The sequence below is a fragment of the Nerophis lumbriciformis genome, linkage group LG05, assembly GCF_033978685.3.
Source record: "Nerophis lumbriciformis linkage group LG05, RoL_Nlum_v2.1, whole genome shotgun sequence".
Classification (NCBI taxonomy): Eukaryota; Metazoa; Chordata; class Actinopteri; order Syngnathiformes; family Syngnathidae; genus Nerophis; species Nerophis lumbriciformis.
This window is the reverse complement of record NC_084552.2, coordinates 16201217-16225301: the sequence shown is the minus strand read 5'-3', so window position 1 is coordinate 16225301 and position 24085 is coordinate 16201217. Positions and strand designations below refer to the sequence as shown.

Below are 24085 nucleotides of genomic sequence, written 5' to 3'. Positions count from 1 at the left end.
TGAATTTTGGCGAATTAAACGCCTTTCTAATATTCGCTCTCGGAGCGATCGGGAAGCAATCCGCCATTTTCTCAAACACCGAGTCAAATCAGCTCTGTTATTTTCCGTTTTTTCGACTGTTTTCCGTACCTTGGAGACATCATGCCTCGTCGGTGTGTTGTCGGAGGGTGTAACAACACGAACAGGGACGGATTCAAGTTGCACCAGTGGCCCAAAGATGCGAAAGTGGCAAGAAATGGAACGTTTGTTCCGCACACTTTACCGACGAAAGCTATGCTACGACAGAGATGGCAAGAATGTGTGGATATCCTGCGACAATCAAAGCAGATGCATTTCCAACGATAAATCTGCCGCCAGACCCCCATTGAATCTGCCGGAGTGTGTGAGCAATTCAGGGACAAAGGACCTCGGTAGCACGGCAAGCAATGGCGGCAGTTTGTTCCCGCAGACGAGCGAGCTAAACCCCCTGGATGTCTTGGCTCACACCGTCCCGAAGATGATCCAGAGAAGAATATCGACCCTAGCTTCCCTGGCCTGCTGACATCAACTCCAAAACTGGACAGATCAGCTTTCAGGAAAAGAGCGCGGATGAGGGTATGTCTACAGAATATATTAATTGATGAAAATTGGGCTGTCTGCACTCTCAAAGTGCATGTTGTTGCCAAATGTATTTCATATGCTGTAAACCTAGTTCATAGTTGTTAGTTTCCTTTAATGCCAAACAAACACATACCAATCGTTGGTTAGAAGGCGATCGCCGAATTCGTCCTCGCTTTCTCCCGTGTCGCTGGCTGTCGTGTCGTTTTCGTCGGTTTCGCTTGCATACGGTTCAAACCGATATGGCTCAATAGCTTCAGTTTCTTCTTCAATTTCGTTTTCGCTACCTGCCTCCACACTACAACCATCCGTTTCAATACATGCGTAATCTGTTGAATCGCTTAAGCCGCTGAAATCCGAGTCTGAATCCGAGCTAATGTCGCTATAGCTTGCTGTTCTTTCCGCCATGTTTGTTTGTGTTGGCTTCACTATGTGACGTCACAGGAAAATGGACGGGTGGTTAAAATCAGGCACTTTTTTTAGGGATATTGCGTGATGGGTAAAATTTTGAAAAAAACTTCAAAAAATATAATAAGCCACTGGGAACTGATTTTTAATGGTTTTAACAATTCTGAAATTGTGATAATGTTCCCCTTTAAGATGGAAAGTGTAGCTGCCATTATGATGTGCAGTGATGTTTTCTAATGACCGTAAGTCTTGAACTATATAAAGCAGGGGTCGGGAACCTTTTTGGCTGAGAGAGCCATGAAAGCCAAATATTTTAAAATGTACTTCCATGAGAGCCATATAATATTTTTTAACACTGAATACTAGAGATGTCCGATAATATCGGACTGCCGATATATATATACTTGGTCAACAGCCATACAGGTCACACTGAGGGTGGCCGTATAAACAACTTTAACACTGTTACAAATATGCGCCACACTGTGAACGCACACCAAACAAGAATGACAAACACATTTCAGGAGAACATCCGCACCGTAACACAACATAAACACAACAGAACAAATACCCAGAACCCCTAGCAGCACTAACTCTTCCAGGATGCGACAATATACCCCCATAAATTGAGTTGATTTATTTTGGAAAACCTTCTTACATTGTTTAATGCATCCAGCGGGGCATCACAACAAAATTAGGCATAATAATGTGTTAATATTATAGCTCGGTTGGTAGAGTAGCCGTGCCAGCAACTTGAGGGTTGCAGGTTCGATCCCCGCTTCCGCCATCCTAGTCACTGCCGTTGTGTCCTTGGGCAAGACACTTTACCCACCTGCTCCCAGTGCCACCCACACTGGTTTAAATGTAACTTCGATATTGGGTTTCACAATGTAAAGCGCTTTGAGTCACTCGAGAAAAAGCGCTATATAAATGTAATTCACTTCACACTTCACTTCACAATTCCACGACTGTATATATTGTTCATTATTCATTACTTATCGTGTTCAGCAATGTCAGCTAAGATTTATCTGAGAGCCAGATGCAGTCATCAAAAGAACCCCATCTTGCTCTAGAGCCATAGGTTCCCTACCCCTGATATAAAGTATTTAAATGGTTGGAATCTGTGCTTTTGCATGATATACAAGTTACCATGGTAATCTAATTAGTTACTATGGTAATCTAATTAGTTACTATGTTAATCTACGTCGCAGCAGCTCAGACGAGGCACCAAGCAGTGTGAGTGGGGAGCGTTTCCACAGAGTGTTTCCAGAGTGGGTGTCAGGGACAGACGCGGAAGGAGATTTTTACAACAAACTTCTAAAGCTTAGTGATACAGTATATCAGATTGGAGTTTTTTTGGGTTTTTTTACCCTTCGCGTTCATATTTCGCTGTATGTGTTGCATTTTTGTTGCGTTTCGCTTGACTGTAAAATATGTCGACCGAGAGGGGGTGTGACGTTTATGTTGTCAATATTCAGTGTTTTATCGTTCATAGTTGATATTGTAAATCCCACATTCTTTATTTTCATGTACATTCTGGGTGTCTCATTCAGTAAAAAAAAAAAGCAAAATTCCATTCCGTTTTTTAAGGCGGTCTGTCATGACGTTTTTAGCATTCAATCAGATATTATTGTGAGGCATACTTGCCAACCTTGAGACCTCCGATTTCGGGAGGGGGGGGGGGGGTTTAAGATGGGAGGAGTATATTTACAGCTAGAATTCACCAAGTCAAGTATTTCATATATATATATATATATATATATATATATATATATATATATATATATATATATATATATATACATACATATATATATGATATACTTGACTTTCAGTGAATTATAGCTATATATATGTATTTATTTTATTATATATATATATATATATATATGTATATATATATATATATATATAGTATAGCAGTTGTGCACTGCACTCTCTAAAAGCCCTAGATGTTATTGTCACATATGCATGTACAGTAGATGGCAGTATTGTCCTGTTTAAGAGTGTCACAACATTGCTGTTTACGGCAGACGAACTGCTTTACGGTAGACGAAAACGTGACTGCTGTTGTTGTGTGTTGTTACCGTGCTGGTAGGACGTTAATGAAACTGCCTAACAATAAACCCACATAAGAAACCACAAACTCGCTCTCGATCATTCTACAGTTATAACGTGATTGGGCAGGCACGCTGTTTATATTGTGGGAAAGCGGACGTGAGAACAGGCTGGCCGCTGTCAACACGTCACTCAGGTCCGCATGGCGCTGGAGGGGGCGTGGCCTCCAGCTCCGCCTGAATTTCGGGAGATTTTCGGGAGAAAATTTGTCCCGGGAGGTTTTCGGGAGAGGCGCTGAATTTCGGGAGTCTCCCGGAAAATCCGGGAGGGTTGGCAAGTATGTTGTGAGGTTTTGTATTAGTGTTCCTAAAAATAGATATACCGGCACCCAGACACATTTTTTTTCTCTAAATTTGGCCCCCCCCCCGAGTCAAAATAATTGCCCAGGCCTGGTGTAGTCCCTCAAGCGTAGGTCCATGGGGTGTTGACATGTATGGTCGAAGTTGGGATATACAGTAGCTAAGGTTGTACTTTTGCCTCATTCCTGTGAGAATCCTGCGTGTGACTGAATCATTAGGGAGTGGGGACTATCCCCGACTAGCTGCAGTGTGCTCAAACAACCACCAGGTAGCATCTGTGAGCTGATAATACTGTATCATGTCTTTCCGACTTATCAGGCGGGTCCTGCATTCTTAAGTTCAGCCTGAGGCAAAAATGCAACCTTAGCGACTGTAAGCTGCTGTGTGTCAGGGTAGATGCCTTCCGTCATTGTGAAGCACCCTGGACCTATTTCAGACCGACAGGGTACGCCCCAACTATGCACAGGAAATGTCACGTCATTGAAGTCATTTATGGGCTCCCTCACCATTGCATCCGCTTTTTTAATCCTTCCCTTCGCCAAAATCTCCCCTGTAGGTGGGCACGCGCCGTGGATATGTGTGCATGTACCAGAAAGGAAACATGAAAGCCAATCAAATCTTTTTCTTGCTTTTACGAACATATGCTAGTTGTTGGTGGTGTTTAAAAAAAGTGTAATGAGAGCCGGTGACTTTCAGCAACTTTTACGGTGCATCTGGAAAGTAGTCACATTTTGTTATGTTACAGCCTTATTCAAAAATGGAATACATTGATTTTTCTCCTTAAAATTTTACACATAATACCCCAAATGAGAAAACGTTCATTTTAAGAGCTTTTTTTAAATGTATTATGAACAGAGGTGGGTAGTAACGCGCTACATTTACTCCGTTACATCTACTTGAGTAGCTTTTGGGATAAATTATACTTCTAAAAGTAGTTTTAATGCAACATACTTTTACTTTTATCATACTTGCCAACCCTCCCGGATTTTTCGGGAGACTCCCGAAATTCAGCGCCTCTCCCGAAAACCTCCCGGGACAAATTTTCTCCCGAAAATCTCCCAAAATTCAGGCGGACCTGAGTGATGTGTCGACAGCCTGTTTTCACGTCCGCTTTCCCACAATATAAACAGTGTGCCTGCCCAATCACGTTATAACTATAGAATGATCGAGGGCGAGTTCTTGGTTTCTTATGTGGGTTTATTGTCACAGCGCGGCAACAACACACAACAACAGCAGTCACGTTTTCGTCTACCGTAAAGCAGTTCGTCTGCCGTAAACAGCAATGTTGTGACACTCTTAAACAGGACAATACTGCCATCTACTGTACATGCATATGTGACAATAACATCTCGGGCTTTTAGAGAGTGCAGTGCACAACTGCGCACACAACAAGGAGACGAAGCAGAATGCATCATCAGAGAGGGTGTTCAGCATGGTTAGAAAAATAGTGACAGAGAATAAAACAAGGATGGACAATTCAACCCTTAACTCAACATTGAGTAGATGAGTGTTATGTGTGTGTATATGTGTAAATAAATGAACACTGAAATTCAAGTATTTCTCTTATTTATGTATATATATATATATATATATATATATATATATATATACACAGGGACGTGCACATGATTATAGAGGGGCAGGGGCTCAAAGTCAGAAAAGGGCAGGACATTTTTTTTTGGTCCTTTGCACAATATGGAAATTAATGTAAAATTAAATTTGCTAATAGGAAGCTAACTACTTAGCTGTGTGTCCTTTGTAGGTAAAAGTGATTGCCATTTCTTTTGTGTCAACAAATTATTGTCATAATGAGTTAATTCACATTATCATAGGCTTGGAAGACATGAAAAGCAACAAAACACTGGTTTATTATTAGGCTATTTATTGTTAAAGATAAGCACTTTAATATTGAACATTGAACAGTGCAACGTGAACTTTGAAAAAAAATACAAAAATAAATACTCAAATGGAAAAAACTTCAATGAGAAAATCTGTCCTTCTTCCCTTAACTTGATGAAAACACCATCAAGTTGTAACTTATGGTCTTTGTCACTTAATGCTCAGACTAAACAACTGAAACGCAATACAGGGCCAACAATATGGACCAGGGGCCAGTAGAGGGCTGTAGGATGGAGGCCACCCATACCCAAATATGCTCCTCAATGTAAATTCAGGGCTTCCATGATGCTAGTACTTGATTTTAGCCATGCATTAAGAGGTCTGCTACCCTTAGCTGCTTCCTGGCGCTCCTTCTCCTTCCTTTTCTGTATCCTTTCTTTTTTTGGCATTGTCATAATCAACATGAATCAAGTTTAAATACGGATGGTAGATAACCTACATCTTATATCCCCAGAATGCTGAAATTATTATTATTAATAATAACAATAATAATAATTATTATTATTATCATTATCATTATTCTTTTTCTTATTATTGTTATTATTATCATTATTATTATTACTATTATTATTTTGTTAACCCACACAGTAATAGCAAAGTCACAATAAACTTTATATCTAAACCTCTACTGTGAGAGAAATGTGATCCGCCGTAAACACAGTGCATTTTATTTTGAAAATTAACCTGGTGTTTTATTTTGTATTTTGTACACTACTTCCTGTCCCGCACGATCCGCTCTGCTCTGTGTGGAATTGATGTGCCGTGCTCAATTGATGCGCCGTGCTCCGACGTCCGGCAAAAACAGAAACTGACACATTGAATAATAGAATAATACAGTGTTTTTCTGAAATATTACCCATATTAGATGCTGAATAAGTGGACGGCGACTAGACCATAACTCACAGGTTCAAGTTGCTCCACTGTCACGTCTCCTCAGGGGCGCAGTTGGCTCTCTCTCCTCTCACTTGTACTCACTCACTCGCCCTCTCTCTCTCTCTCTCTGGCGGAAGCGGCAGGCTCAAACAACCCGGTATTACAAGAAAACGTGGAGTTTTTGTACCGCTGTTTTTTTTACATCCCTGACAGGAATTTATTAATGTTATTTAAAGAAAACAAAAAAAAAACACACACAGGCAGAGGACACTTTTTAAGACGAGGCAAAAAAGGGCAGGGGCTCAAGCACCCATAGGGCCCTATGTGTGCACGTTAGAGATGCGCGGTTTGCGGGCACAACCGCGGAGTCCGCGGATTATCCGCGGATCGGGCGGATGAAATTTTAAAAAATTAGATTTTATCCGCGGATCGGGTCGGGTCGGGTCGGGCGATTGAAATTTTAAAAAATTAGATTTTAAATAGATTCAGGCGGGTGGCAGTTAAACCAATTCGGAAATATATATACATAGTTAAATGTTGTTACCCACATACGAAAAACGAGCAGGCACCTGCTGCATATGCCACAACAGAAGAAAAAAAAAGAAAAGAGATGGACACTTTTACGGAGCGGAGAAGGGACGCCTCGCCGGGGTCCGGGACCGAGGCCCCCTCCCCCGAGAGGGCCCCACCGGGAGCCGTAGCTGAGGCGATCCGCGAGAAGGGCCCGACGCACGTCCAGGGTCACTACCGCGCCCACCGCACCGACACCCCGCCTCGTCCGCCTTTGCCGCGGCCGGCGTCACGCGCAGCAGGTAAGCAGCTTACCTGCCCGCCACCCACGGGGGCTCGTAACATGGGTCACTCCGCGCGCTCCGCCCGCGCAGTTTACCTGCCCGCCACCCCTGTTGCCGGGGGCGCGTAACAGGGGTCACTCCGCGCGCAGTGCGCTCACGAAAGGGGTGGGGCTCACCCTGGTTGATATAGAGAGCAGGACGGTGGCCATGGAAGTCGGAACCCGCTAAGGAGTGTGTAACAACCCACCTGCCGAATCAACTAGCCCTGAAAATGGATGGCGCTGGAGCGTCGGGCCCATACCTGGCCGTCGCCGGCAATGAGATGCGCTTGGAGGTGCGCTCTGCGCGGCTCCCATATGATTGCGCACTGGTGTGCGTCTGGGTCGTGACAGCGTGGCACGCGAAAGTCTGGGCTGCATTGGATCAGTCTCCTTTCTTTAACAGGCAAAAGCTTTATAACCTCACCATACCTGCCAACTTTTGAAATCAGAAAAACCTAGTAGCCAGGGTCCAAGGGCCGCAGGCCCCGGTAGGTCCAGGACAAAGTCCTGGTGGAGGGTTCAGGGCTTCGCCCCCCGACGCAAAATGATTATTAGCATTCAGACAGGTTAAAATGTTGCTAAAACCATCACTTTTCTATCAGTCACAGTGACTTTTCAAAACAAAAATATTACAGCAAAAATCATATGGGTTGATTGGCATGTTTATTCTGTAAGCTAACTTCAATAGTTTGAAATTATTTTGACAGTTAATGCCAGTTATCCTGTCAACCTTTCACAAGACTTCAATTTGTTAATTGAAAGTATAAACAGTATAAACACTTTTTACAGTAAACAAATGGTAAAACAGTACTAAACAAAAAAAAATTGGTGTCATTATTAACTTTCTGTCCAAGCTTGTATAATCTACTGCCTTGTTCAATTGTAAAAAATATTCTGTGCCTAAAATTCACATTTCTATCACAATTATCATACTGTAAACATGGTAAGCTAACTTCATTAAAATTAATAGTCCTGTCAATAGCATGGAATTACAATTCAAATGTAGTTTTTTTGTAAGCCTTTCAAAAGAATTCAAAATATGAAAAATTAATGAAAATTAATTTAAGCCATCAGACACTTGAAAAGTGGCACATCACATCTCTAATGTAATCATTTGAACTTTTCAACAGAAATAGCACTGCAAAAATATTAAGGACATACTTCTGTATTTTGGTAGTTATGCTGTCAACATTTAACAAGATTTCTTCAACTTGGACTTGAAAGCATAAATAGTATAAACACTTTTAACAGTATGTCGTGCTGTGAAATACAGCCGACAGGATTGCGCACCAAACACGAAGCAAGGCCAAAGCGCATGCATGGTGCAGGAGAACAAAGGACTTCTTTCATTTAAGGTTTGTGATAAACCATCAAACTCATTCGTTAAAAGGACTCTATAGTAATATAAAGTGAATTTTTCTGGACATTATCATGCAAGAAAAGTTTATTTTTGGGACCGCGATCACCGCATAATGATTTTTAAAGGTTGCATTACAAACATTTAACTGTCCCATGTGATCAGCCAGTGCGATTGGAAATCCATGCTCAATTATTGCCTCCGTAAATAAAACTTCGGCATTTATCACATCCAAAGAATCTGTTTGGGCGACGAAAAACGTTGAAAGTTTTCCACTTGTATCGCTAGCAACGGCATTAGACTTGTGTTTTTTTGTCCCAACGTGGTCTTTTACATTGCTAATTCCTCCGTGTCCGATCGAAAAATCTTGTCTGCACAAGGTGCAATTCGCGTAGTTTTCACCCTTTTTTTTTTTTAATTAATGAAAAACCGTATTTTTTATCACTGCAACTGTAACCCGGAATAGGTTGATGAAAACCGTACGAATTACGGGAAAACCGGAGTAGTTGGCAGGTATGCCTCACTAATGCCTTGCATCGTCTATATTAGATATATAACAACGGGCGGGTGCGGGCGGATGGCGGGCGGGTGCAGTTCTGATCAAACGTTACATTGGGTGGATGGCGGATGGTTGACGACTTTCTGACGCGGTTGCGGATGAAATAAATTGCCTATCCGCGCATCTCTAGTGCACGTGCCTGTATATATATATATATATATATATATATATATATATATATATAGGAAATACTTGACTTGGTGAATTCTAGCTGTAAATATACTCCTCCCCTATTAACCACGCCCCCAACCACGCCCCCCGACCACGCCCCCCACCTCCCGACGTTTGACTCCGTTTCACCAGTCAAACGGAGCCAGGCGGTCACGTGATTAACTGCACATAAAGTTTCAGCGGCAACAAGCTTAAAGCTTACATGAACTCAACGTCATATTTGAGGAAGCGCATCGCGGTAAGTAGCGTTAGTAGATATTTTGGTTGTCCCTGTAGGCTGATGTTAGCTTCCCTGCTATGAATCACTGTCAAATGTACATCGTGTGGGGACATTTATTAACGCACTGCAGCCTCATAGAGAAGATGAAGACACACACACACACACACACACACACACACACACACACACACACACACACACACACACACACACACACACACACACACACACACACACACACACACACACACACACACACACACACGCACGCATGCATGCATACAAACACCAATCAGATGTGCACAGTGTGTTCCCAGATGCAGCCCACACCTATCAGTTTATGGTTTGCGTAAAGGCTAACTTGTTATTTTCCTTTGTAATCTCTGCCTACTGAGCCTATGGTGTTGTGTTTTTATTTCCCTGCCTTCTCTTTTATTGTGATGTGTTTCCTCCGCTCATTAGTCTCCAGCGAGGGGCGGACACTAAGGCACACCTGCAACCTATTTCTTCAGAGGAGTATTTAAGCTTGTCACCCACAGCTGGGTTTAGCCGGTTATTTTATCCTGCACCTCCCACGAGCTTGCGCCTGCTTCGCCTAGTCAGTCCTGGTACGTTGCTTTTCCTTAGTCTTGTTATTTCTAACTTTGTTGTGTTTGTTTTTAGCCTCCTCGAAACAGCAAAGACATTATGCTGTGCTGAGTGCGCCTTGGCTTTTTCCCCTGTCGACCACTGAGGAACCTGTTTTAGTTAGTATTCATGGTGTGCATTTCTGCCCCATCGCTTTTTGTTACACTTTTTGGACTTATTAAATGTATTCCTTTTTGTTATTCAAACTTGCTTCCCGTCTCTGCATCCCGGGGTCACCCCCTTGACCAGTTCATAACACTATTGGTGCTGTTGAGTTATTGTGGCTCAATTTGCCTTAATTTTTTTTATGTTAATGTATTATTATTTAATATATATTATTGTTTTAGTTGCTTAAAAGATATTCCTGGCTCTGAATTTGCTCGTTGCTATTTTTATGTTTTTGTGCGTTATTTGTTGCCGTCATCATTAAATGAACAGGTTACTCATCAGTTACTCAGTACTTGAGTAGTTTTTTCACAACATACTTTTTAATTTTACTCAAGTAAATATTTGGGTGACTACTCCTTACTTTTACTTGAGTAATAAATCTCTAAAGTAACAGTCCTCTTACTTGAGTACAATTTCTGGCTACTCTACCCACCTCTGATTATGAATTAAAAAATGTTCCAAAGTATTTACAGCCCTTGATGCACCTTTGGCAGCAATTACAGCCTCAAGTCTTTTTGAGTTTGATGCCACAAGCTTGGCACACCTATCTTTGGGCACTCAGGTTGGATGGGAAGCGTCAGTAAACAGCCATTTTCAGATCTCTCCAGGGATGTTCAATGGGATTCAAGCCTGGTCTCCGGCCAGGCCCCTCAAGGACATTGACAGAGTTGTCCTGAAGCCATTCCTTTGACATCTTGGCTGTGTGTTTAGGGTTGTTGTCCTGCTGAAAGATGAACCGTGGCCACAGTCTGAGTTCAAGAGCGCTCTGGAGCAGGTTTTCATCCAGGATGTCTCTGCACATTGCTGCATTCATCTTTCCTTCTATCCTGACTTGTCTCCCAGTTCCTGCCGCTAAAAACATCCCCACAGCATGATGCTGCCACCACCATGCTTCACTGTAGGGATGGTATTGGCCAAACATGGTGCCAAATAGTTCAATCTTTGTCACATCAGACCAGAGAATTTTGTTTCTCCTGGTCTGAGAGTCTTTCAGGTGCATTTTTTGGAAACTTTTACAAAGGAATGGCTTCTGTCTGAGTTCAAAAAATAATTTGTACCATTTTAATAAAATTAATCTGTTCCATTTTGTAATAAGGCTGTAACATAACATGTGGAAAAAGTGAAGCGCTGTGAATACTTCTGCACTGTACATGTTATTAACTATCCAATCAGAATCCAGAAATTGTGAATTCAGAAGAATTTCTATATTCATTGTCACAATTATTTAGTTTCTCTTTAAGCTTTTAAAAATGTTGCATTCTAAGATACTTTGAAGAAAAATAAAGTGTACTGTGTTGAGTTAGCCTTTCTGTGTATTACCTTAAGCTCTCTAGATCTTTAACATCTTAACAATTGAACTTTGTTTCTATGTGTCATATCTAAAACTATATCAGTATAAAAAAATGCTACTTTTGATTAGCGTTTCACATCCATATGAGACAGACTGGCTTGGTACTCGTGTTTAGCATGTAGGCCGCACAGTCAGCAGATCCATCCATCCATCGATTTTCTACCACTTGTCCCTCACGAGGCCACGGGAGGTGCTGGAGCCTATCCCAGCTGCATTCTGGCGGGAGGCGGGCTACACCCTGGACAAGTCGCCACCTCATCACAGGGCCAACACAGACAGACAACATTCACACTCACATTCACACAGTAGGGACCATTTAGTGTTGACAATCAACCTATCCCCAGGTGCATGTCTTTGGAGGTGGGAGGAAGCCGGAGTACCCAGAGGGAACCCACGCAGACGCGAAAGAACATATGGGTTCAAATTTCAGTATGGAGTTTGCATGTTTCTCGATGTGTGTGTGGGTTTTCTCAAGATACTCCGGCTTTCTGCCACATTTCAAAAATATGCATAATGGTCTAATTGCAGACTCTAACTCAGAGGTGTCCAAACTACGACGTCTTCGATGTGGCCCGCGAAATGTCATTAGGAATTTTGCCCGCAGGGAGATTACATTCATTTTTAAAAGACAGATTTTGATGTTGCCAGAATGCCATCATTAGATAGTTAACGTGACTAATTCAGGTCATCCATTCAATTTCTACAACTTATTCCCTTCAGGGTCGCGGGGGGTGCTGGAGCCTATCTCAGCTACAATCGGGCGGAAGGCGGTGTACACCCTGGACAAGTCGCCACCTCATCGCAGGGCACTAATTCAGGACAATGACTTTTAATTAGAGATGTCCGATAATGGCTTTTTTGCTGATATCCGATATTCCGATATTGTCCAACTCTTAATTACCGATTCCGATATCAACCGATACCGATATATGCAGTCGTGGAATTAACGCATTATTATGCCTAATTTTGTCGTGATGCCCCGCTGGATGCATTAGATAGATAGATAAATAGTACTTTTTTGATTCCTTCAGGAGAGTTCCCTCAGGAATTAAACAATGTAACAAGATTTTCCAAAATAAATCAACTCAAGTTATGGAAAAAAATGCCAATATGGCAGTGCCATATTTATTATTGAAGTCACAAATTTTTTTTTTAACATGCCTCAAAACAGCAGCTTGGAATCTGGGACATGCTCTCCCTGAGAGAGCATGAGGAGGTTGAGGTGGGCGGGGTTTCAGGGGGTGGTGGGGGGTGTATATTGTAGCGTCCCGGAAGAGTTAGTGCTGCAAGGGGTTCTGGGTATTTGTTCTGGTGTGTTTATGTTGTGTTACGGTGCGGATGTTCTCCCGAAATGTATTTGTCATTCTTGTTTGGTGTGGGTTCACAGTGTGACGCATATTTGTAACAGTGTTAAAGTTGTTTATACAGCCACCCTCAGTGTGACCTGTATGGCTGTTGACCAAGAAAGCCTTGCATTTACTTGTGTGTGTGAAAAGCCGTAGATATTATGTAGCTGGGCCGGCACGCAAAGGCAGTGCCTTTAAGGTTTATCGGCGGTCTGTACTTCTCCCTACGTCCGTGTACACAGCGGCGTTTTAAAAAGCATACATTTTACTTTTTGAAACCAATACCGATCATTTCCGATATTACATTTTAAAGCATTTATCGGCTGATAAAATCGGCAGTCCGATATTATCGGACATGTCTACTTTTAATTATGCTCTGAAAGGAGCTATGCACAATGCAAACCACCTTCCCTAGTCATGGTGCAAAAAATGTAATACAAATCCAACCAACACAAATTGTCAAAAACACAGTCACACATAACTAAACTTTGTGGATATTATAAAAAATGCCCATGAACTATAAAACATTCTAAATTACACCAATTTAAATCCATTACAAAGCATGATGGGGAAAATGGAAAACACTTGCTACATTTATCCAGGAACCCCCAAGTGTCTGGAGTATGGGATGCACTGTTGACTGTTACCTACCTTTACAAACAAAGCACTTAATGTGGAAGTGTTTATTCTGGACTCGGAGGGCCTCTCCTTTGCAAGGTTTTCCACAGTTCTGGCAGGGGATGGGGCCTTTCCCTGGTTTCTGCTGGGTCCCAGGGCTTTGGACCGCCTGCGGTTGAATCACTGCACAAAAGAAAATAGCTTGTCACTAAACCAGTAACGCCTTCAGGGATTGGCCTAATTGTCTTTAATTTTCACAGGAAACAGTCATGTCACCCGACCGGTTTCAACGCTCAAAAGATACATACTGGAGCTCCGAGGTTTAAGTGCAAGTCTTTGAGGCGGGTTGGACTAAATATAGTACGTACAACTAAAAAGTAGCCTAACATTAATATTTAGATTTTAGGATGAAAAATAAACTGAACATAATTACACTTTTGAAACTATTTTAATGTATTAATTTGTACTAAATAATTTTCAGTTGAAATTCACATGTAATACACAGGTGGGCTACCTGTGGTCTACGAAGAGTTCTGCGAGTTTTAGTGGAAGTCGAAACTTAAAGCTAAATTACCACCAAGGTCACTCTAACTGTACAAAGAATGGACAACATATAAAATACAAGGAAAACAAAACAATAACAAAAACACTTCCTTACTTAAGTCCATGTGCTTGTCTAGTAATACTGGAAGGTGCATTGTAAACAAAGGAGAGAAGGCCTACTGGGAAGAGGAAGTCTCAATAACGAAACCACTACGCTGCTTAGTTATCACCGTCCATTTGGTAGGAGCAGATGTTTCCCATATTCAAAGAAACCATCTTTTCTATTTTTTTTTTTTTTTTTTCTCAGTGTACATGAATGAAGGTGTGTGTTGCTGGACCCGACTTGGACATTATCTGGACTGGACCTGTTTTTTTTTTTTTTAAACTTTAAACGAAGCTAATTTAATTTACAACCAGGTCTGGTGAAGATAAGGTCCTTTCTTTCCTTTTTTTTTTTTTTTTTTTTTTTTTTTTTTTTTATAGATAAGATAAATATTTTCTTGGATAAAAAGGAAAGTAAAACAATATAAAAAAAATTACATAAGGGAGAAAAAAAAAAAAAAAAAAGTAATTAAATGAAAATGTTAGTGGACCAGCGGCACAAACAATCAAGTGTGCTTCAGGGACTGTGTTGTGTCCCTTGCAGAAGTGTTGTCCATGTTGTGGGAACCAGAATATTGATAGCAGAAAGAAACAACCCCTTTTGTGTGAGTGGGTGTGTATGAGTGTGAATGGGGGAGGGAGGGTTTTTTTTTTTGGGTTGATGCGCTAGTTGAAAGTGTATCGTGTGTTTTTTTCTATGTTGATTTAATTTTAAAAAAAAACAAAAAAACAAAAAACAAAACATCTTTCTTCTTCATGACGCGGTGTATGAACTTGGCATGCATCCAGTGTTGATGTCTCCACTTTCTGTTGTTTAAGTTCGCTTTCATTTTCAGTTTCACTTTTTCTGGTACCCCTGAAAGAGTCTGCCTCACACTTGGGAGACATTAGGGATGGTAAAGTTCAAAGGTTAAGGGAAATGATCAAAAGTGACGGAGTCCACCACAATCACGCAAGTACTGTAGTTCTTTTTCTTTGCATACAGTCTTAATACTTTATGGGAGTGAGTTAGTAACCACAAAACACGAGGGACAACCTGTACTCTAGTGTGATTATAACATTTTAAAGTAATTGTAATGAAGTAGTAGTATATTACTATAAATATTTAATGTCAATAAAAAAACATACTAAAGAGAACTATCTCAATTATTGTCCCAATGTATTTAAAGGGGAACATTATCACCAGACCTATGTAAGCGTCAATATATACCTTGATGTTGCAGAAAAAAGACCATATATTTTTTTTAACCGATTTCCGAACTCTAAATGGGTGAATTTTGGCGAATTAAACGCCTTTCTATTATTCGCTCTCGGAGCGATGACGTCACAATGTGACGCAACATCGGGAAGCAATCCGCCATTTTCTCAAACACCGAGTCAAATCAGCTCTGTTATTTTCCGTTTTTTCGACTGTTTTCCGTACCTTGGAGACATCATGCCTCGTCGGTGTGTTGTCAGAGGGTGTAACAACACAAACAGGGACGGATTCAAGTTGCACCAGTGGCCCAAAGATGCGAAAGTGGCAAGAAATTGGACGTTTGTTCCGCACACTTTACCGACGAAAGCTATGCTACGACAGAGATGGCAAGAATGTGTGGATATCCTGCGACACTCAAAGCAGATGCATTTCCAACGATAAAGTCAAAGAAATCTGCCGCCAGACCCCCATTGAATCTGCCGGAGTGTGTGAGCAATTCAGGGACAAAGGACCTCGGTAGCACGGCAAGCAATGGCGGCAGTTTGTTCCCGCAGACGAGCGAGCTAAACCCCCTGGATGTCTTGGCTCACACCGTCCCGAAGATGATCCAGAGAAGAATATCGACCCTAGCTTCCCTGGCCTGCTGACATCAACTCCAAAACTGGACAGATCAGCTTTCAGGAAAAGAGCGCGGATGAGGGTATGTCTACAGAATATATTAATTGATGAAAATTGGGCTGTCTGCACTCTCAAAGTGCATGTTGTTGCCAAATGTATTTCATATGCTGTAAACCTAGTTCATAGTTGTTAGTTTCCTTTAATGCCAAACAAACACATACCAATCGTTGGTTAGAAGGCGATCGCCGAATTCGTCCTCGCTTTCTCCCGTGTCGCTGGCTGTCGTGTCGTTTTCGTCGGTTTCGCTTGCATACGGTTCGAACCGATATGGCTTAATAGCTTCGGTTTCTTCTTCAATTTCATTTTTTTACATTTAGAAAATTATCCATGCATTCGTTACGTCTCATCTTGATAACTGTAACGTATTATTTTCGGGTCTCTCTATGTCTAGCATTAAAAGATTACAGTTGGTACAAAATGCTTCAGTTTCTTCTTCAATTATGTTTTCGCTACCTGCCTCCACACTACAACCATCCGTTTCAATACATTCGTAATCTGTTGAATCGCTTAAGCCGCTGAAATCCGAGTCTGAATCCGAGCTAATGTCGCTATAGCTTGCTTTTCTATGCGCCATGTTTGTTTGTGTTGGCATCACTGTGTGACGTCACAGAAAAATGGACGGGTGTTTATAACGATGGTTAAAATCAGGCACTTTGAAGCTTTTTTTAGGGATATTGCGTGATGGGTAAAATTTTGAAAAAACTTCGAAAAATAAAATAAGCCACTGGGAACTGATTTTTAATGGTTTTAACCCTTCTGAAATTGTGATAATGTTCCCCTTTAATATATTTATCTATTTTATACAACATAATCATTGTTTGTATTTATTTTCAGATAATTGTAACATTTCATCTTAATAGGTCATTTCAATTCAATTGTATTCATATTTAAAATACGAATAATCAAAACACTTTTGTCATACATTTATAATGACTATTAGTCTGTATATCTACAGTATGCAGGTTTTTGTCAGTGCATCAAAATTTAAAATAATCTATAAGAAAATCCTCTTTAAGTAAAGCTTCCAAAATATATTTTCAAATTAATCGCGATTCTTATTTGTAACAATTCTTAATCGATTAAAAATTTATTTTTTTTATGTCCCGTCCAGCCAACATATTGTTGATGGAGATTATCTATATCTGCTGATATACACATTCACACATCAGTGTGTGAATGTGTGTGTGTGAATGGGTGAATGTGGAAGTAGTGTCAAAGCGCTTTGAGTTCCTTCAAAAAAGGTAGAAAAGCGCTAAACAAGTACAACCCATTTACCATGTACAGATTTATTTTAGAAAATAGAAGAGTGGGATACTTCTCTTATTGACTTATTTGTATTGGACTTTATTAAATGTTTGGGTAGAATGTTATTAAACAAAACCAGTTTTCTTTGAAGTAATATGCAAAGCCAAAGCCATTTATCAACAACACCCAGAAACGCCGCCGGCTTCGCTGGGCCCGAGCTCATCTAAGATGGACTGATGCAAAGTGGAAAAGTGTTCTGTGGTCTGACGAGTCCACATTTCCAAATTGTTTTTGGAAACTGTGGACGTACCAAAGAGGAAAAGAACCATCCGGATTGTTATAGGTGCAAAGTTCAAAAGCCAGCATCTGTGATGGTATGGGGGTGTATTAGTGCCCAAGGCATGGGTAACTTACACATCTGTGAAGGCACCATTAATGCTGAAAGGTACATACAGGTTTTGGAGCAACACATGTTGCCATCCAAGCGACTTCTTTTTCATGGACGCCCCTGCTTATTTCAGCAAGACAAAGCCAAGCCACATTCTGCACGTGTTACAACAGCGGGGCTTCGTAGTAAAAGAGTGCGGGTACGAGACTGGCCTGCCTGTAGTCTGGATTTGTCTCCCATTGAAAATGTGTGGCGTATTATGAAACCTAAAATACCACAACAGAGACCCCCGGACTGTTGAACAACTTAAGCTGTACATCAAGTAAGAATGGGAAAGAATTGCACCTGAGAAGCTTAAAAAATGTGTCTCCTCAGTTCCCAAACATTTACTGAGTGTTGTTAAAAGTAAAGGCCATGTAACACAGTGGTAAAAATGCCTATGTGTCAACTTTTTTGCAATGTGTTGTTGCCATTAAATTCTAAGTTAATGGTTATTTGCAAAAAAAAATTACATTTCTCAGTTCGAACATTAAATATATTGTCTTTGCAGTGTATTCAAGTGAATATAAGTTGAAAAGGATTTGCAAATCATTGTATTCTGTTTTTATTTACGAATTACACAACGTGCCAACTTCACTGGTTTTGGGTTTTGTAGTTACTCATAGAACTGGCACCCAATGGAATTCAAAAGTAAGGATTTTGAATGGAGAATCTATTCTGAATTGAACTGCAACCCCCAAGAATTCAATCGAATCAAATCGTGTGATGCCCAAAGATTTACTAAGAAGCAAGATTTTCTTCAATCCAAAAACCTTCAGTGCAGTATTTTCCACCCACGATATAACATGTCAGTGTTCTTCCTAATGGATATCACCAGACTGGTGCGAAAAGTCAATGCTAGCTGCTATTCCTTCATAAAAGCGCTAACCTCCAAGAGGCGAGCAAACATCGCACTGACATAGAAAGTGACGTGTTACTGTGGCTGACGGCGACGGGAAGGCACTACCTTCAAAACTCTGCGAGGGCCTCTAAGGACAACACTAGACACTTGACAACCGTTGACTTTTGATTTCTAGAAATATCCTAAGTATTAACAGCTATTTACTTATCTTTAGTCATTGCATTAACATAATGATCTTAATTTTAGCATTAATAAATAGATTTTGCCTATTCTAGTTTCAAATGTTTAAATTGAGAAAATATCTATTCAACTAAGATTTTTGTTTAGTTTTTTCCCCACGAAGACAATCTGTCATGTCTGTGTAATCATGTTTTGTCTTAGTCATGTTTTGTTTAGTTATTGGACTCTTTAGTTTCTGGCTTTTCACTCCCTTGTCTTGTTTCCATGATTACCCATTAGTTTCACCTGTTCCACGTTTGGACTCATTGTGCACTCTTGTTTGTCACCATAGCAACCCATTAGTTTTCACCTGTCACGTCACGCACCTGTTTCACGTTTTGAGTCATGCACCTGTTTTCGTTAATCATGTCTGTAGTATTTAAGTTCATTGTTTTTCAGTTTGTCTTTCTGGTGACATCTCCACATTTATGCTTCTGCACATTTCTGACTCTTTTTTCATGTCCATCGTTCACGCTGCTCCTTTTTGTCCATGCCAAGTAAGTTTTGTTTATTATTGCCACAGTTAGTGTCTTTTGTTGTTCATAGTTTTTGCCTTTGTGCAAGTGTTTGGTTTCATAGTGTGTTCTCCGCCATTGTGCGCGCCTTTTGTTTACTTCCTTGTTTTGTATTTATAGTGTTTAAATAAAAATGTACCTTCATTCCCATCTCGCCCGAGCCAACTTTCCGTTGCCTTCAAGAAAAACTAAACCCCAGGACCAAGTCATAACACAATCTTGTTTAAAGAATCTGCAACATCCCAAAGATGCTAAATTTAAGAATTGCATGTGGAATAATGCTAAAATACGTATTTCTATTTTAAAGTCCTGCTAGTTTCTAGATATACAAATCTTCATCTAGGACAGGGGTCAGCAATCCGCGGCTCTCGAGCCCGCTCTAGTGGCTTCATGGAGCATTTTTAAAGGGGAACATTATCACCAGACCTATGTAAGCGTCAATATATACCTTGATGTTGCAGAAAAAAGACCATATATTTTTTTAACCGATTTCCGAATTCTAAATGGGTGAATTTTGGCGAATTAAACGCCTTTCTAATATTCGCTCTTGGAGCGATGACGTCACAACGTGACGTCGCATCGGGAAGCAATCCCCCATTTTCTCAAACACCGAGTCAAATCAGCTCTGTTATTTTCCGTTTTTCCGACTGTTTTCCGTACCTTGGAGACATCATGCCTCGTCGGTGTGTTGTCGCAGGGTGTAACAACACGAACAGGGACAGATTCAAGTTGCACCAGTGGCCCAAAGATGCGAAAGTGGCAAGAAATTGGACGTTTGTTCCGCACACTTTACCGACGAAAGCTATGCTACGACAGAGATGGCAAGAATGTGTGGATATCCTGCGACACTCAAAGCAGATGCATTTCCAACGATAAAGTCAAGGAAATCTGCCGCCAGACCCCCATTGAATCTGCCGGAGTGTGTGAGCAATTCAGGGACAAAGGACCTCGGTAGCACGGCAAGCAATGGCGGCAGTTTGTTCCCGCAGACGAGCGAGCTAAACCCCCCTGGATGTCTTGGCTCACACCGTCCCAAAGATGATCAAGAGAAGAATATCGACCCTAGCTTCCCTGGCCTGCTGACATGAGGGTATGTCTACAGAATATATTAATTGATGAAAATTGGGCTGTCTGCACTCTCAAAGTGCATGTTGTTGCCAAATGTATTTCATATGCTGTAAACCTAGTTCATAGTTGTTAGTTTCCTTTAATGCCAAACAAACACATACCAATCGTTGGTTAGAAGGCGATCGCCGAATTCGTCCTTGCTTTCTCCCGTGTCGCTGGCTGTCGTGTCGTTTTCGTCGGTTTCGCTTGCATACGGTTCAAACCGATATGGCTCAATAGCTTCAGTTTCTTCTTCAAATTTCGTTTTCGCTACCTGCCTCCACACTACAACCATCCGTTTCAATACATTCGTAATCTGTTGAATCGCTTAAGCCGCTGAAATCCGAGTCTGAATCCGAGCTAATGTCGCTATAGCTTGCTGTTCTATGCGCCATGTTTGTTTGTGTTGGCTTCACTATGTGACGTCACAGGAAAATGGACGGGTGGTTAAAATCAGGCATTTTGAAGCTTTTTTTAGGGATATTGCGTGATGGGTAAAATTTTGAAAAAAACTTCGAAAAATATAATAAGCCACTGGGAACTGATTTTGAATGGTTTTAACAATTCTGAAATTGTGATAATGTTCCCCTTTAAAAAAAAGAACTGAAAATGGAAAAAGATGAAGGGGAAAATATTTTCTTTGTTTTAGTATGTTTTTGTTTGAGGACAAACATGACACAAACCTTCGCAATTGTTAGAAAGCCCACTGTTTAATATGTTTGTGTGTATGCTTCACTGATGAGAGTATTTGGTGAACATCCTTTTGTACTACTAATTTCGGCGGTTCTTAAACTCACCATCGTGTGGACTGTGACACAGCAGTTTGTTTACACGTAAAATCTTCCACTCCTTCTTTGTCTCATTTTGTCCACCAAAAGTTTTATGCTGTGCGTGAATGCAGAAAGGTGCGCTTTGTTCATGTTACTGACTTGTTGGAGTGGTAATCAGGCATATTTGGTCAGTGCATGACTGCAAGCTAATCAATGCTAACATGCTATTTAGGTTAGCTGTATGTACATATTGCATCATTATGCCTCATTTGTAGGTATATTTGAGCTCATTTAATTTCCTTTACTTGTATCCTCTTTGCATATATTTACTTTTGCATGTCTCATATTGGCTGCATTTCAGATAGCTGATTGTCAGCCATGTTGTTCCAGACCAGAGCAAACGTTACATAGCTTGCCAAAGATTGTAATAAATCTATTAAAAGAAGACAGCCTGCCGTTTCCTTTAACTTGGACACACACATCTATACCTTTGGACATTAAAAGCCAGTAATTTCCAGGAGTTCTCCCCTTCTGAGTAGCCTCTGACTGACTAATGGTTTCTAATGTTGTAAAAATGTGCAAAAATAAATATTACATTTCAACATTTCTGTCAACGAAGATTAGCTTCAGCCTGCGACACACAGTCATTTTGATAGTAGGCTATTATAGCTAATAGACACTTACGTCATGTGTTGCCTTCATTATAAGACTTATTTAAGGCTTTAAATTTTGTGTGGCTCCAGACAGATTAGTTTTTTGTATTTTTGGTCCAATATGGCTCTTTCAACATTTTGGGTTGCCGACCCCTGGCCTCGGATGTCTTACCAAGTAAAATGAATGAGCTGCATCAACAGATATTTTGAGTAGATTTTAATATTTTTTGTAAAATCTAGTCGTTTTATCTTATATTTTGCCTACTCAGTGGCCGAGTGGTTAGAGTGTCAGCCCTGAGATCGGTAGGTTGTGAGTTCAAACCCCGGCCGAGTCATACCAAAGACTATAAAAATGGGACCCATTACCTCCCTGCTAGGCACTCAGCATCAAGGGTTGGAATTGGGGGTTAAATCACCAAAAATGATTCCCGGGCGCGGCACTGCTGCTGCCCACTGCTCCCCTCACTTCCCAGGGGGTGGAACAAGGGAATGGGTCAAATGCAGAGGACACATTTCACCACACCGAGTGTGTGTGTGACAATCATTGGAACTTTAACTTCATTACAGTGTATAATTTAGTGCACAATTGCTTTATTATGATAAACGTCTGGAATATATCGCTATTCCTTGATTTCCACCCCTAACAGATATTGTGATAGGAATTATTGGTAATGTAAGATTATCGTTAGCTAAGTGTATACTTTTTTAGCCGATTTGGTTACAATTCAAGGTGCCGCGATTCGATCATTAAACAATTATAATGATGATTACAAATATCAATGTATTCTTCCCCCCATACAGGCTATATTTTAATCAATGTACTGTATGTTTATCAGTATCTACTCAATATAATAAAAAAAATCATTTCCATTATATTTTATTTATATCAGACTAAACGATCCAACACAATAAATAGCTTATTAGCGTATACTATTAGTGGGCGTGTTCCGTGGGATCTACTCAGACTACGTGTACAATTGATAGCTAGTGCAGAGTGCCATATTTAAACGGGATTTGTGTGTGTATTACGTGGCTTTCACCTCGAAGACACTCAAATACTGCACATTCATGCTATCATGCTCCTACCTATGGGTCTTTTAGAAGCTGTCCTGCGGTGTATCTACAAAGGAACCTACATTTTTAGCGTGCTGAAGGTGCACCCTGGGAGATGCTGGCACTGACTGCCAGCGTACACAGTTTTTTTCATAAAGAGGAAAAAACTAATTTAAAAAAAACCCACCAGCATACAGCCCATTAAGTCATCCAGCAGCTATTAAATTATGACATGATATTGCTGAATAGACAACATGTCTAATATTTTTATTTTTGACAGTCCATATATGTTGAGAAACATACTGCAGTGAGATCGCCTCTTTCTCTCACAGCTATTTCTACACTGTGCGAAATAAAGATGCAAAGCAGCTCTCGCAGTACAGTTGCAGTCTTGATAAATCCCACTGCATGTGCTAAATATTTAAATAGTTATTTTCTCCTCCCAGTATTGCATACGTTCTGCATATTCATGGAGACACACCTGCTAAATCGATTGCAGTCTTTATTCTGGAGGGTATATTCACACTCTTATGTGCGGTCCCAAATCAACCGCAAAAACGAGGGACGACTGTATTTAGATGATGGTATTTTTCCTTATTTTTATTATACATTGATTTACCTTTGTATTTTTGTTTTACCTACCTCTAGGATGTGTTTGTTTGTCATGTTAAGAGCAGTTAGTCAAACAAAAGCACTACAAAATTCTGTTACATAACAACGTGCTGCAAAAATAAAAAGATATGAAGATTAAAGGTCATTCTTACCTTTCTCTTCTGGCATTTTATTGTCCCCCCCCAAAAAAGGAATAAATAAACAGAATGGAGCCTTTTTTTTGTGTTGCTCGGTGCTGTTGAAAGTGCTGTGCTGTTTAGCACTGTGGTGTAATAATAAATGTCTGCCTTCTATCTGAAGCTCTGGAATGAGTTGGAGGTCATGTGACTTGCTCTCTCTCTTTCTCTCTCTCTCGCTCACATTCTCTGTTATTCCAGACATGTGTTAGAAATAGAAAAAACATATATATGTGTATATATATATATATATATATATATATACATATATATATATATCATTATCATATATGTACATGTGTATATATATACATATATGTATATGTGTATGTATATACATCATTATCATATACTGTATGTGCATGTGTATATATATATAGATATATATATACATACATATAAGTACATGTGTGTATATATATATATATATATATATATATATATATATATCATATGCCATTATCATATATGTACATGTGTAT

At 40.3% G+C, this 24085-nt stretch overlaps 1 protein-coding gene across 4 annotated transcripts in view; it reads right to left on the bottom strand.

Moving 5' to 3' along the window:
- The window catches only part of ablim2 (actin binding LIM protein family, member 2), a 150580-nt gene that overhangs the window by 91360 nt on the left and 35135 nt on the right, over nt 1-24085 (bottom strand). For 3 of the 4 annotated variants that reach the window (XM_072913158.1, XM_072913159.1, XM_072913160.1), the window contains exons 1-2: nt 23580-23698; nt 13477-13626 (exon numbers count right to left, since the gene is read on the bottom strand). In XM_072913158.1, the coding sequence (XP_072769259.1) occupies nt 13477-13626; nt 23580-23595 (166 nt within the window). In that variant the 5' untranslated portion in view covers nt 23596-23698. Of the gene's footprint in view, nt 1-13476; nt 13627-23579; nt 23699-24085 lie in introns of those variants that run through there. The other variant, XM_072913157.1, reaches the window with a different exon arrangement.